Source organism: Lithobates pipiens, unplaced genomic scaffold, assembly GCF_037356315.1.
Source record: "Lithobates pipiens isolate NorthernLeopardFrog02 unplaced genomic scaffold, aLitPip1_a1.2 Scaffold_23, whole genome shotgun sequence".
Lineage (NCBI taxonomy): Eukaryota > Metazoa > Chordata > Amphibia > Anura > Ranidae > Lithobates > Lithobates pipiens.
Window position 1 is genome coordinate 260893610 of NW_027507785.1, and position 14114 is coordinate 260907723.

The 14114-nt window shown below is 43.4% G+C and overlaps 1 protein-coding gene across 4 annotated transcripts in view; it reads left to right on the forward strand.

Annotated features, from left to right (window-relative positions):
- Positions 1–14114, forward strand: part of KIAA1614 (KIAA1614 ortholog) — a 137721-nt gene that overhangs the window by 95897 nt on the left and 27710 nt on the right. For 3 of the 4 annotated variants that reach the window (XM_077453101.1, XM_077453100.1, XM_077453102.1), the window contains 2 exons: positions 4835–4966; positions 11936–13539. In XM_077453101.1, coding sequence (XP_077309227.1) covers positions 4835–4966; positions 11936–13539 — 1736 coding nt within the window. The remainder of the gene's footprint in view (positions 1–4834; positions 4967–11935; positions 13540–14114) is intronic. The other variant, XM_077453103.1, reaches the window with a different exon arrangement.

The window sequence follows — 14114 nt, forward strand, 5'->3', positions numbered from 1 at the left end:
AGTCAAAACCTATTCTCAGCCACAATTTAAGCATAATCTATCTAGTCTAAATAAATAAATTGCTATAAAGTACTTACCTGTTCTGCAGCCACTCCAGTCCGGTCTCCAGCGGTGGAAGCTGTGATGTCACCTTTAGACTTACTATGGAGCTTCTGTTGGCTGCGTCTCCTGCACACGCCTCCACACTGAAGCTGCCGCTTATAGCTCAGCATGGGACAGGACCGGAGCATCTGTAGAACAGGTAAGTATAGCGATTTTTTTTTTTCTTTACAGTGCTAAATAGATTAGGCTTAGAATGTGGCAGAGGGTAGGCATGGGTACTCAACCTGCTGCTCAGCAGCTGTTGCGGAACTCCCATCCTGCCTCTGCCTTTGGGAGTCATGCTTGTATTTGTCAGCCTTGCAATGCTTAATGGGACTTGTAGCTCTGCAACAGCTGGAGGTCCACAGGTTGAGCACCCATGGTATATATGGTTTTTGGCTAAACTTCCTATTTAAAAAGATGAACAGCTAAATATACAGATGAAATACATACAGTGCATTGAAAAAGTATTCATGCCCCATTGAAATTTCCCGCATTTTGTCATGTTACAACCAAAAACATATGTATTTTATGTGATAGACCAACACAAAGTGGTACATAATTGTGAAGTGGAAAGAATATAATAAATCGTTTTCCACAACTTTTTTACAAATAAATATGTGACATGTAAAATCGGCAGCTAGTGCCAGCAATAGCACAGTCCGAATCCATCCGAAACGCTGACTTTGGCGCCGCACTGCTTCCCAAAAGTAGTTCCTGCACTACTTTTGGCGACTTCAGGTGCGATTTGAATAGACATCTGTGCATGAACCCGAAGATGTCTGAAAAATTGCCCCTGAAGTCGGATTGCATTGCCGGATTGAATATGTGCGAGTTCAGCTGAACTCGCACGATTTCTAACCTGCAGCCATGTAAACCTAGACTTTAAGAGAGCGCTCCTAATCTCAGCTTGTTACCTGTATAGAAAAAAACTGAAATCTTGCTGATAGGGGATCAAATATTTATTTCACTCATTAAAATGCAAATCAATTTATAACCTTTTTGAAATGTGTTTTTTTTGTTGTTATTCAGTCTCTCACTATTAAAATAAACCTACCGGTAAAATTATAGACTGATCATTTCTTTGTCAGTGGGCAAACATATAAATCAGCAGGGCATCAAATACTTTTATCCCCTCACTGTTACAGCATGTTCCTTGGAAGGGATGGCCGAACGATTCGCCCGGCGGTCGGTTCGCGGCGAATTTCGGCTGTTTGCGGTCCGCCCATTCGGCGGACTATTGCCACCGTTCGCCCGGCGGACTTCCGTGTTTACTGTGTAAAAGAACTTTGACCTATGATGACACATCCATCATGGGGTACAGGACAGCCAATTGAGACATTACAGCACATGGACACTTGGACATTCCCCCTAACTTATAAATAGACCCGATCCGGCGGCCATTTTACATTCTTTCGTATGTCACTATAGGGAGAGGTTGCTGTGTGGAGCAGGGAGAGACTTCAGTGACCCAAATCGCTAGCTATTAGGTCCACAAAAGTTCTTTTAAGGACTGGTATCATGGTATAGGTGTTAGGTGTAGTTCAGGATATAGGTTTGAGGCACTGCTGTGCTATTGATTGTTGCAGCAGCCTGTCTTTTGTCAGTGTAGAGAGAGGGACAGGACGCTGTGTGCAGCAGGGACAGTCAGTTTAATCATTAGCTGTTACTATTAGGTCCACAAAAGTCCTTTTCAGGACTGGTATGGTAAAGTAGTACAGGATATCGTTTTGAGTGCTATTCAAGTTATTGTTCCAGCAGCCTGTGTTTTGTCAGTTTAAATAGGGACAGGCAGGAAGCTGTGTGTGGCAGTGAGGGACAGTCAGTTTAATCAGTAGCTGTTACTATTAGGTCCACAAAGGTTCTTTTCAGGACTGGTATGGTAATAGGTTTGTACACGTATAATATTCTTTCTTCTAAATATAGAAAGAATATTATACTTGACTGCTGCCCTTCTGCTGCAGTAGTCCTTTATGAGTATAGGAACTGAGGTACAGTCTGCTAATCATTCACAACCTACTAGTTCCACAAAGGTCCTTATAAGGACTGGTAAGGTATAGCGTACTACAGTACATAGGGTTGAGTGAGGTACAGTCTGCTATTCCTTAAGGACTGGTATAGGTCCACAATATATAGGGTTGAGGTGCACTACTGCTGCCCTATACTGCAGCAGTCCTTTATCAGTATAGGGACTGAGGTACAGTCTGATATTCACAACCTACTAGTTGCACAAAGGTCCTTATAAGGACTGGTAAGGTATAGTGTACTACAGTACATAGGGTTGAGTGAGGTACAGTCTGCTATTCCTTAGGAACTGGTATAGGTCCACAATATATAGGGTTGAGGTGCACTACTGCCCTATTCTGCAGCAGTCCTTTATCAGTATAGGGACTGAGGTACAGTCTGCTAATCGTTCACAACCTACTAGTTCCACAAAGGTCCTTATAAGGACTGGTAAGGTATAGCGTACTACAGTACATAGGGTTGAGTGAGGTACAGTCTGCTATTCCTTAAGGACTGGTATAGGTCCACAATATATAGGGTTGAGGTGCACTACTGCTGCCCTATACTGCAGCAGTCCTTTATCAGTATAGGGACTGAGGTACAGTCTGATATTCACAACCTACTAGTTGCACAAAGGTCCTTATAAGGACTGGTAAGGTATAGTGTACTACAGTACATAGGGTTGAGTGAAACAGTCTGCTATTCCTTAGGAACTGGTATAGGTCCACAATATATAGGGTTGAGGTGCACTACTGCCCTATTCTGCAGCAGTCCTTTATCAGTATAGGGACTGAGGTACAGTCTGATATTCACAACCTACTAGTTGCACAAAGGTCCTTATAAGGACTGGTAAGGTATAGTGTACTACAGTACATAGGGTTGAGTGAGGTACAGTCTGCTATTCCTTAGGAACTGGTATAGGTCCACAATATATAGGGTTGAAGTGCACTACTGCTGACTGCTGCCCTATTCTGCAGCAGTCCTTTATCAGTATAGGGACTGAGGTACAGTCTGCTAATCACAACCTACTATTTGCACAAAGGTCCTTATAAGGACTAGTAAGGTATAGTGTACTACAGTACATAGGGTTGAGTGAGGTACAGTCTGCTATTCCTTAAGGACTGGTATAGGTCCACAGTATATAGGGTTGAGGTGCACTACTGCTGACTGCTGCCCTATTCTGCAGCAGTCCTTTATCAGTATAGGGACTGAGGTACAGTCTGCTATTCACAACCTACTAGTTGCACAAAGGTCCTTATAAGGACTGGTAAGGTATAGTGTACTACAGTATATAGGGTTGAGTGAGGTACAGTCTGCTAATCACAACCTAAAAAGCACACCGTACTATATGCCCGTACCCTCCTGTTTGAAGAGGTTGAGCAGTGTCATATTTTTGGGGCCCAGCAGCAAGTTGCTGGTATCAGTGCTGCTGTTAGTGCTCTCTATCACGGTGCAGTTGTCAGTGCTGTACATCACGGTGCTGGTGCTGGTGATCATCTCCTGCACCCTCTTCTTTGCCTACCCTGACCTTCCCTCTCCTCCTTTGCCTTCATGCGCTCCACAGTCCTGAATTGTCAGAATTTCACATATAAAAAAAAGAATGCTTGTAGTTGTCGATCCCAGATTCACCTCATACATGTGTTAAGTCATTGGCCATGTGGTGGGACTATGTTTGCACAGCTAGTAATTATTTTGTGGCTGCAAATTTGACCTGTAGGTTTGCAAAGTTCGCCTCCCATTGAAGTCAATGGGGCCCTCCGCGAACGTTATGGTTCGCAAACTATCGGCCGCGTTCGCGAAACGTCCCGTCGGAAGTTCGTCCATCACTATTCTTTGGCACTACAGCACAACAGATTGGAACTTGCGCTGCTTTTCCCTCTCTCAGGCTGAGCTCTGCTGTATGGGTGGGGGGTGGGGGGGCTGCAAGAGGCTGATACCAAGTCAAATTCAGACATTCATACTGTTTGCATTTAAAAAGAAATGTAATGATGTATTAATGAATACAGAGCTGCATTAATTGAGTATTTTATAGCTCCCTAAAGTTTAGCTTTGATGAAGTCTAGTCCGCTCAGATAAAGGACACACTTGTGTGTTCTGCAGAGTTACACATGAGGCTTATTGTGCTGTTATGGAGGATGATTCTGGTAGTGCAGCTGTTGTTGAAATTGAATTTGTAGCAATACTTAGTCATTGGCTGCCAGAACACAATGGGAGATCCAATTCGGCAACAGCTGAGCATCGAACGGTTGCTTAATCTTAGACAGATGCATTTTCTAGGATTCTACTGTATAAAGAAGTGATCTCCATGAGCTCCCTCTTTTCTCTTTTGTTCTCAGTATAGGTGCTAGAATGGAAAACTGCCGGGCACATCTTGGTATTTGTGTGTGCTTACTGTAAGCTTGTAGAATTTCATTTGTCAATTTCTCCTCTGCACTTCACATTAGTGCAATGCTAGAAGTGACAACCGCCTTTAATCTTTAAGCCTAAACCATATGTCATGTATCTGCCTGTCGCTGATGTCCTCGTCTAATCATGCCCTAAAATAGGTTATGTCCTAATATTACCTCTTGGTGCGTTTTTGTGTGTGTTTGTTTTGTTTTTTTTGTTTTGTTTTTTTATACCCAGGTCCATTAGGGGGCACTGTAAGCATTGGCCTCTCTTCTCGCCCTATATTTTTCTACAGTCTGACGTTGCTTGTAGCACTCAGGGAAGTGGCGTCATTATTAAATCTCTTCTAATCCTCTCCCAGGGAGCTCAGCGCCCGGCACGAACAGGCCAAGCAGCTGCTACAAAGAGCACGGATGAAAGCGAAGGGGGCCAGTCCCTTGCGAGCATCCCACTGTGTCCTTGCACATCCACACTCGCAGCCCACTCTTCGCCGGTAAGCTGGGATAAGGGGGGGACAGCCTGAATGACGAGAGTAAAATGTATGGAGGAGTGAGACTAGGCAGAAAAACAGGGGGGATTTACGGGGATTAAAAGATTCCATAGAAAATCAGAAGTCATAATGTATCAAAACAGAGAAAAGGGATCTCACGGGGACGTGATGGTGTCACTGGAGTCGTTTTCTTTGTTTAAATGTTATCTGTATAGTTGTTATAAAGTTGTACTGTTGTCTTGACTCTGCTACAGCTTCCTAGACACTTCCCACCCTCCCAAAATGGCTTATTGCTTTATAACTATCTTCAATAAATAATGTGACATGGTACTGAGAAAATCTATAGGCTGCCATTTCCGACCTCTCTAATTTATAGTGCTAGTTCCTTACCTCTTATGGTGATCAAAAGACTTCAATATTTTCTGAATCCCAGAACAAGTAGGTAGATCAGAAGCTCAGATTTTGGCTTTTCTCTGGTTTCACTAGCTACCTTCTTTGTTTTGGTCAGTGACTCAAACTTTTTAACCCAGAGACAGAGAGCATTTTCACAAGATGGTTGATCAGTGATGGTGTCCTCCAGATTTTTTTCGAGACAGGTGTTCATTGAATGAAAGGCGTCTTGGCCGTCAAGTTTATTAACTTGTCAGCTGCTTCTTTTTTCTCTGTTGACCTGGACTCTATACATTAATTTATAGTTCCTCTTATATAGGGGAATGCAGCACGAAAGGTGAGACTTTTTGGGTAGGTGCATGTTATGAATATGGCAGAATGTTCTTACAGCTGGGATACAGAAGAGAGATAAGGGGCCAGGAAACAATTCAACTAACTTAACCTGTTGGTGAGCTGACTGATCATTTAGACCAGTGATTCTCAACCAGGGTTCCGTAGAACCCTAGGGTTCCTCCAGAGGTTGCTAGGGGTTCCTTCAGCATTGGGCAATTTCTGCCTCTCAAATAAGTTCCCACTGACACTATTGATCTTTTTAGATATCTGTAAGGAGGTAATTCTTCCCAATGATCACAAGTGTAAGGACCAGTCTTCCCACTGACCATCACACATTGTATCATGAATTGTAGGTTTCTAATTTTTAGCAGGGGTTCCCTGAGACCGGAGAACTATTTCAAGGGTTCCTCTGTGTTTAAAAGGTTGAGAAAGGCTGATTTAGACCACATGTGCATGACTCCATTCATCACGATTTTAGGACCTACACAACTAGATATATAATATCACAAGATTTGAGCAAAGACATAGGAATTGTACCTTAGAACGGAACCCCATGCTGAGTTGTATTTAATGGTGCAGCTTCCAGGGTTGTCATTTTATACCCGACATTGTTACCTTGTGTGTCACTGACCTGAAACAAGCAGTGAAGAATTAATAATCTGAACTCCCATCATGCATATTTGCGCTAATATGCAGCCTTAAAAGACACAATGCTTGAACCTTTTTAAAGTACTATTGTCAAAATTGTAGGGATTACTGTTGCTGCCCCGCTTCTGAAAATACAAGTTGCTTGGTTGTCTGGATACAATACTTCTGAGTCACAGATTGGGAAGAATGCAACAGATATACTTTTTCCAGGTGAGTGACCCAGTCTGCATATAGACTGATTGAAACTCTGCCGGTTCAGCAGAAACTGGACAAAATTGTATCTGTCTATGGTCAGGCTGGTTGTACTCAGGTCAATTTGTCGATTGACTTCAGTAGAACCAGCCTATCAGGCTTTTCCCATGCAATCACTGCCGGTGGTGATCATTGTATTCTGATGGCTGGAAAACCTTCCACTGTCAGAATACAATAGCGCAGCAGGAGGGATTCCACCATCAACACTGACTTAGTTAATGGGGGAATCGAGCAATTTTTTTTCCTTCAACCTGGTTGAAGGAAAGAAAATTGTATAATGTATGGCTTGCTTTAGTAAGCAATGATTTCAAAGTATCAGCATGACAACCAGGCATTTTCAGAAAGAAAGTTTAGTTATGACTGCAAATTCTCATAATAAAGGTTTCCTTTTAAAACACCATCCACAATGGCAGATACCATATAATTTATAAGGCCAAAAGTTTTTTTTTTTTTACATCAGCTTATCACATCCATTGGATCTTTTTGGACATCCTATTCCAAAGCCACAGGCATCAATATGAAGTTGGCCTACCCGTTGTTGCTATAACACCTTCCCTTCTTCTGGGAATCCAATAAGCCTGTGTGGCAGTGCTGGACCAGTGTTTGGTTGGATGTCGAATGAAGGTAAATGTGGTCAATGTGTCCTCCAGAGCATTCCTGGCTGATGGGGGTATGGCACCAGTGTGTGACTTTTATGGGGTCTCTGGCTACTGCCTCTCTAGAAGACACTGAGAGGTGCTCCAGGGGAAGATTTTGAATAGGTTTAGATGCCCGCCAGGTGTAGAGGTATATCACAACAGAGGTTGGATTTCAAGAAGTTTATCAATAAACTTGGCTCACATGTTAAAAGCCAAAACATTTTGGAGGAATTTCAGGAGAGATCCACTTCGGGTGATAGCCTTTTTCATACTGTCAGATCATATCCATTTGGCTTGGTCCTGACCCGCATTGACCACATTAACCTAGACAGCCCTGATGAAGGGGCAGACAATTCCCCCGAAACATGTTGGCTTTTAACTTGTGAATCAAGTTTTTCAATAAACTTCTTGGAATCCAACCTCTGTTGTGATATACCTCTACACCTGGCGCACCTCTAAATCTACTCAAAATCTTCTTCTGGGAGGGCTTTCTACCAGATTTTGGAATGTGTCTGTATGAATTTGTGCCCATTTATCCAAAAACAAATTGTGAGGTCAGGTACTGATGTTGGATAAGAAATCTTGTTCTATAATTGGCAAATGACCAGTTCATCCCAAAGGTGCTCAGTACAGTTGAGATCAGGGCTCTGTGTAGGCCATTTCAGTCCTCCACACTAAACCCATCAAACCATTTCTTCATCAAGCTGGCTTGAACACAGGGCACAAAGAAAGGGGTTTTTTTCTAACTGTTACCACAAGGTTGGAATTGCACGATTGTCTCAATGTCTTTTGTACTGTATGCTTTATGCTTCACTTGGAAACACCTAAACTCTGTCATTTCCAGGGGTATCCACATACTTTTAGTTATAGTGCTAGTTGTGATGGTCAAGTGTCCACAAATCTTTTGCTCTTAAGCTGGATTAGCCACATTTTGATTAGTGTGTGGCCATCCTTGCTCAGCAGAAGTCGAATGTTTGATTGGCAAAGGGAAATGCAGCCAATCAATGTATTCCAGGGCTTCACAAATTTGATTTGAATCTAGGAGCCAGCTAAAAAAGTTAGGAGCCAGTTTTTTAAACTAACAAAGCTTACAGGTAGAACATGTAACATGTTCCCAAAGGTGAACTTATCCTTTAACCCTCTCACAGCCAGAGCCATTTTTGCATTTTTGGCACTTGTTTAAAAAATTATTTTAGGCCTGAAGATTATAAAGAACCCCCAAACATTCAAAAGCAGGCACCCTAGAGAATTAAATGGTGGTAGTTGCAATTTTTTATGTTACACGATATTACCGCAAAGGTCTAGGAAACGCATCATTTCAGTAAACAACACATTAAAAGTTAATTTTAAAGGGCAGAAATACGTGATAAATTACCCAATTTTTTTTTGTAAAATATAAAAGGCGAGGTTGCTTTGAGTAAATACATGTCAAACCTTAAATTTGCGTGCGCCCGTGAATTGCCAACAAACTTTAGTACCCTTCATTTTCTAAAAGCCTCCTATAGGTCATTGGTTTAGGGTTAGGAAGGAGGTCTGCTGGAATTATTGCTATCATTCCAGCGTATGCAGCGATATGAAACATGTGTATCGCAATCAACGTTTTCAGGCTTAGGCGCCCTGCCGTGTGTATTTACCTTTGTACATGCGTATATGTGGGGGTGGGGGTCCTAAATTTTTTGGGGGGAGGGATTTTACACGCTTGGGTGTAACAAATTTTTTACAATAAAAATATATATATTTTTTCCATCATCCTGCTTGTGTGCGGCGTGTAGAGCATTTGGGAGGCAGCCCAGGCTCCAGGACAAAATTTCTTGTCATAATGGTGACCTGGCGCCTGGGATTTGTCAAGCACTGGTCTATTCTGTCTCAGCTAGGGGAATTCCCCCAGCCGCCATTTTTGTGTGCATTTGTTGGTTATGACCAGATTAAGTGTATTTATTCTTGCAGGTTTAAATTAATTCACTGATGTTTCATAAAATCACATCCATATCCCGGGCCTTGAGTTGGAGGACTGGAGTTGTGCAATCCTGCTTTTGATCCTACAAGGAAAGAATGTCATTGACGGGAGTATTTGTAATTTAGGTCACGCTGGAAGCAAGTTGTAGCATGTATGGTGGGATATAAGATGGGCTGCATTCATTTAAAAGCATTCTTTATAAGAACTCATTGTTGGAAGAGTTTGTATGTCTGCATACAGGACACAAACAAAAGAATATTTCTGCCTGTGAGATCCTTACATGGCTCATCTCCTCTGGTATTGTTCATACAAAAGGTGACGCTAATGACACATGTATGCAGACTGTAAATTGGCCAGTAATTGTTTTCTTGTTCTCCTCCTCTGAGATATCAAAGAGAAGTACGGTGCTGACAGATATATAGAGTAGCTTCCTTTGTATTCTGGGTAATAAACGTTTGTTTATACAAAGGCTTAAGCCTGGTGCTCACTATAAATATTTTTTCGTTCAACCCAGCGAGCTGAATGGAAAAAAAACCTGACAGATCGCTGTACTATTGCAAGTGATGTTAGTACAGTGAACTCCCCCCCTCTGCTATTATGTTCTGACAGTAGAACTGCCCCCCCCCCCCCCTGCCAGAACACACACTGGTCAGCGCTCGCAGCCATTGGTTGCCAGTAGTAATGGTATTCCAGCATGCCTGATCGACAGAAGCCAGTTGTGAGACCTACTGCTGTCAGACAAAAAAAGAGAACAATCCCCCTAAGGAATGGTATTTTGAAAGTGACTGAAAACAATGGAGTATCAAAAAAGTATAAAGTTTATTTTAATGTACAAACATTCATCAATTTGAATCATGTGGAATATACAAATCCAATTTGAATAAATACACAAAAATGGCTCATAGTGAGACCCCTCTGTCAGACAGGAAACTGTATACACAGCCCGAAAAGTCAGCCGGTTACTGCTGCACCAATGATTTTTGGAGGATTTTCAGGCCCATGTGTACCTGACATAAGGGTTTTTAGCAATATTACACAAAGAAAATGGCATTTTTTGATGTTGCCTTAACCACTTGCTTACTGGGCACTTAAACCCCCCCCCCCCTCCTATCCAGACCGATTTTCGGCTTTCAGCGGTGATGCACTTTGAATGACAATCGCGCGGCCATATAACACTGTACCCAAATGAAATTTTTATCATTTTTTTTCCCACAAATAGAGCTTTCTTTTGGTGGTATTTGATTACAGCTGGGAGTTTTATTTTTTGCTAAACAAACAAAAAAAGATGCAAAAAAAAATAAAAAATCATGTTTCATAGTTTGTTATAAAATTTTGCATGGTCAAAACAGGTCATTTTTCTCCTTCATTGAAATGCGCTGATGAGGCGGCATTGGTGGGCACTGATAGGCTGCACTGATAGGCTGCACTGGTGGGCACTGTTAAGGTGGCACTAATAGGCACAGATAAGGTGGCACCGATAGGCACAGATAAGGCAGTACTGATGGGCATAGATAAGGCGGCACTGATGGCCAAAGATGGGCACAGATAAGATGGCACTGATGGGTGGCACGGATGGGTGGCACTAAGGGGCACTGATAGGTACCACTGATAGATGGGACTGATGGGCACTGATAGGTGGCACTGATAGGTGGCTCTGATAGGTGGCACTGCTGGGCACTGATGGGCACTGGTAGATGACACTGATGGGCACGGATATGTGGCACTGGGGTGCAGCACTGTTGTTGAGGCAGACTGTGGGCACTGATAGGTGGCACTGTGGGCACTGATGGGTGGCACTGGACACTGATGGGTGGCACTGATGGGGGGACTTTTTTATTATTTAGGTGGCACTGGCAGGGGGCAGGTGGGCACTGATAAGCTGGCCGTGATCGGGACTGATGTCCCGATCACGGCCGCCGGCTCTGTTGTGTCACATGATCAGCTGTCATTGGCTGACAGCTGATCACGTGGTAAGGGGTCGGGATCAACCCCTTGCTCCGACCCATGATCAGGCGAGTCTCATAGACTCGCTGATCACAGAGAGCACCGCGCGCACCCCTCAGGGGGCACGCAGGCCGCTCGTGCACGGGACGACGTCAATAGACGTAGTCCAGGCAAAGCAGGTCCGCGCTGTAGCCGTCATTCGGCCATTAGTGCGGATCTCTAGTGGTTAAGCTGGACAAAGATGACAACCACTTTAAACTGTGTTACAGTAATGTTATTGTTTACAGTGGCAAGAAAAATATGTGAATCCCTTGGAACTAACTGGTTTTCGGCAATGTGTCCTGATCCTCGTCTAAGGCCAAGTTCACACTAGTACGGTACTACACAACTGTTGTACGACTGTCATCCTACTTTGCCCTGCGACACTGGTCCTACTTCCTTATGTCAGATGTCACAAGTCGGATGGTTAGGACGTGGATCTGACTTCAATGTTATTGAATGTTAGAGAAATCTTCCAAAGAGGACAGCTGTTACCAGTAACCCTGGTGATAACCAGGAAAACCCTCAGTTTGGATGGATTTCCTCTCACTTCTTGTTTTGGTTATTGGAGGAAGTGAAGAGAAGCCTTCCCAAGGGGACACAGATGGCAAATAAAAACTGACAGGGGTTATAACCCTCCCTTGCTCAAATAAAACTTCCCTTACTGAAAAAACAAGCTAAAAAATGGAGCTCCTCTTTATGGAAGGTTTTGGTGCTATTATTTTATAACTTTACAGCAACTGTAATTCAATTCATATTTTATTCTTATAGGGGCCCCAACATCTCAGGTGCTGTGACAGACGGAGGATCCCTAAGTGACAGCTCCAGCAGTGAGTATTCTACTTGGCAAAAAGGTTTTCGAGGGAGTTCACCCTCTCATGTACGCTTCCAGGATGAATCTGAGCGGGAGGCTGAAGAAAGATACAGGGAACGACAACAGGTTCCACAGAAGGTCTCTACTCCACCACCCAAGAGACAGCCAAATGGTCCTATTTCCTGGACAGAACAGCTGTCACCTTCAGGGAATGGACACTGTGGAACATGTAGCTCTAATGTCAAAGGAACAGGTGCCAGTCCAGCTGCCACACATGGTACAAACCTACGCAATGTCCATTTGGGCTCTAAAATGACTCAGGATGGCTCTGTGAGCTGCCCTCTGGGAGTCAAACCTTCTCCCCACTGGATTTTGCCTTCTCAACCATGGCGAATGTATACCGAGTTGATCCGTGAAACGCACATTGGCAGTGACTCTACTCCTGATTCTTCTGGAGATGATGATGGTAATCGAAGCCACAATAAGAAAAGTCATGACTGGGGAATGAACAGACACTGTAGAAATAACTTAGCCAATGCTACTCCCGAACAAGGAGCCAAGGTACACTTTTTAAATTCTGAGAGCGAAATACGAGTGGGAAGATCACTCATCGATCAAAATAATGGAAATGGAATTGGTACTTCAAGCAATGTTTTAAAAAATAGGGGGAAAAATAAGTCAAACCACTTAGAACCTGTAGGCAAAACATCAGAAACAAATCCGGAGACGGGCACTGCTGCAAGAAGTTATTGTGTGGACTCTTCGAGGACCGGCTTAAGGAAGAATCCACAAAATACAGAAGCAAAATGCACACAAAGACACAGAAATTCAGCTCTAGAATTTGAGACTAAACAGAATACATCCATCCAAGAATCTGGAATTGGAGCTATTGTGCTAAATATTGACACTAAAGATGGAAATTCTAGAATGCATTTGACAGACTGTAGAACCCCAGTTACTCCAGTGATTCAGTGCACGTCACAAGCTATTTCTTCCCCTTTTACATCTGGCCATGTGCCTGTCCCACCTTCTGGGAAAGCTCCCATAATGATGCCATCAAGAAACAGACTTTCACTACGGCCAGGAGGCATCAGTCAGCAGCCACACAACTCACAGGAAGGCGACATAGTGCAAGCCCCCCATGAGAAAAGGGAACATCTATCCAAACCAGTGCCAAACAGCAAGAAAACCACTCAAGATGCCCTTGGGGCTTCAGATGGTCACCAACTTTCTACTCAAGGAATGACATCTAAAGATTATAAGTCTAGAGAACGGACTCAGAAGTTGAAGAAACATACAGAAAACAAAAAGACAAAAGAAGTCAAGGAAAATGGGGACTCCATAAAACACCGGGAACCCGACAGACCCTACACCAGCAGTAGACAAAAAGACTATGATAGACATCCGTCGTTCAAAGACCAAAGAGACAAAGACCATGGTTCGGCAAACCTATCCAAGGAACAGGAGAAGAGTGAAACACATAATTCTAAAAGGGAAGAAAAGTGCACTGAAAATTCAGGAATAAACGGGCAGCTAACTTACAGCAACAACACAAATGCAGGTTAGAAAATCCTTTATTGTATTTATGCTACAGGCCATCTAATGGTGGCCATACCCTTTGAGATTTGTGTTTAAAGCGGAGTTCCACCCAAAAATGGAACTTCCTCTTTAAGTTATGGTGTTCCCCTGACATGCCACATTTTTGGAGGGGGAGCGGATACCCTCTTTTTAGAGGGATCCAGCTCCCACTTCCTCCCAGGGCTCCGTGGCACCAGAAAGAAGTTCACCTCCCTCCCTTCAATCTCCTGGGACACATGACAGGTCCCAGAAGATTGCCTGGCCATTCACAGCATGCAGAGCGGCTCGTGCATGAGCAGTGCATGCTCTGCTGGGAACCCACAGCCAGGCACCCACAGTAAGAATGCTGGCGCCATGGAGATGAGGGGGGGAGGAACGGGGCTTCATATGCCTGCATCGCTGGACCGTGGGACAGGTGAGTGTCTGATTATTAAAAGTCAGCAGCTACATTTGTAGCCACTGACTTTTTTTTTTTTTGGTGGAACTCTGCTTTAAACTAGTTATAAATGATATAAGCAAGTGATTCATTGATTATTGAATATTGATTAAAGAAGTGTG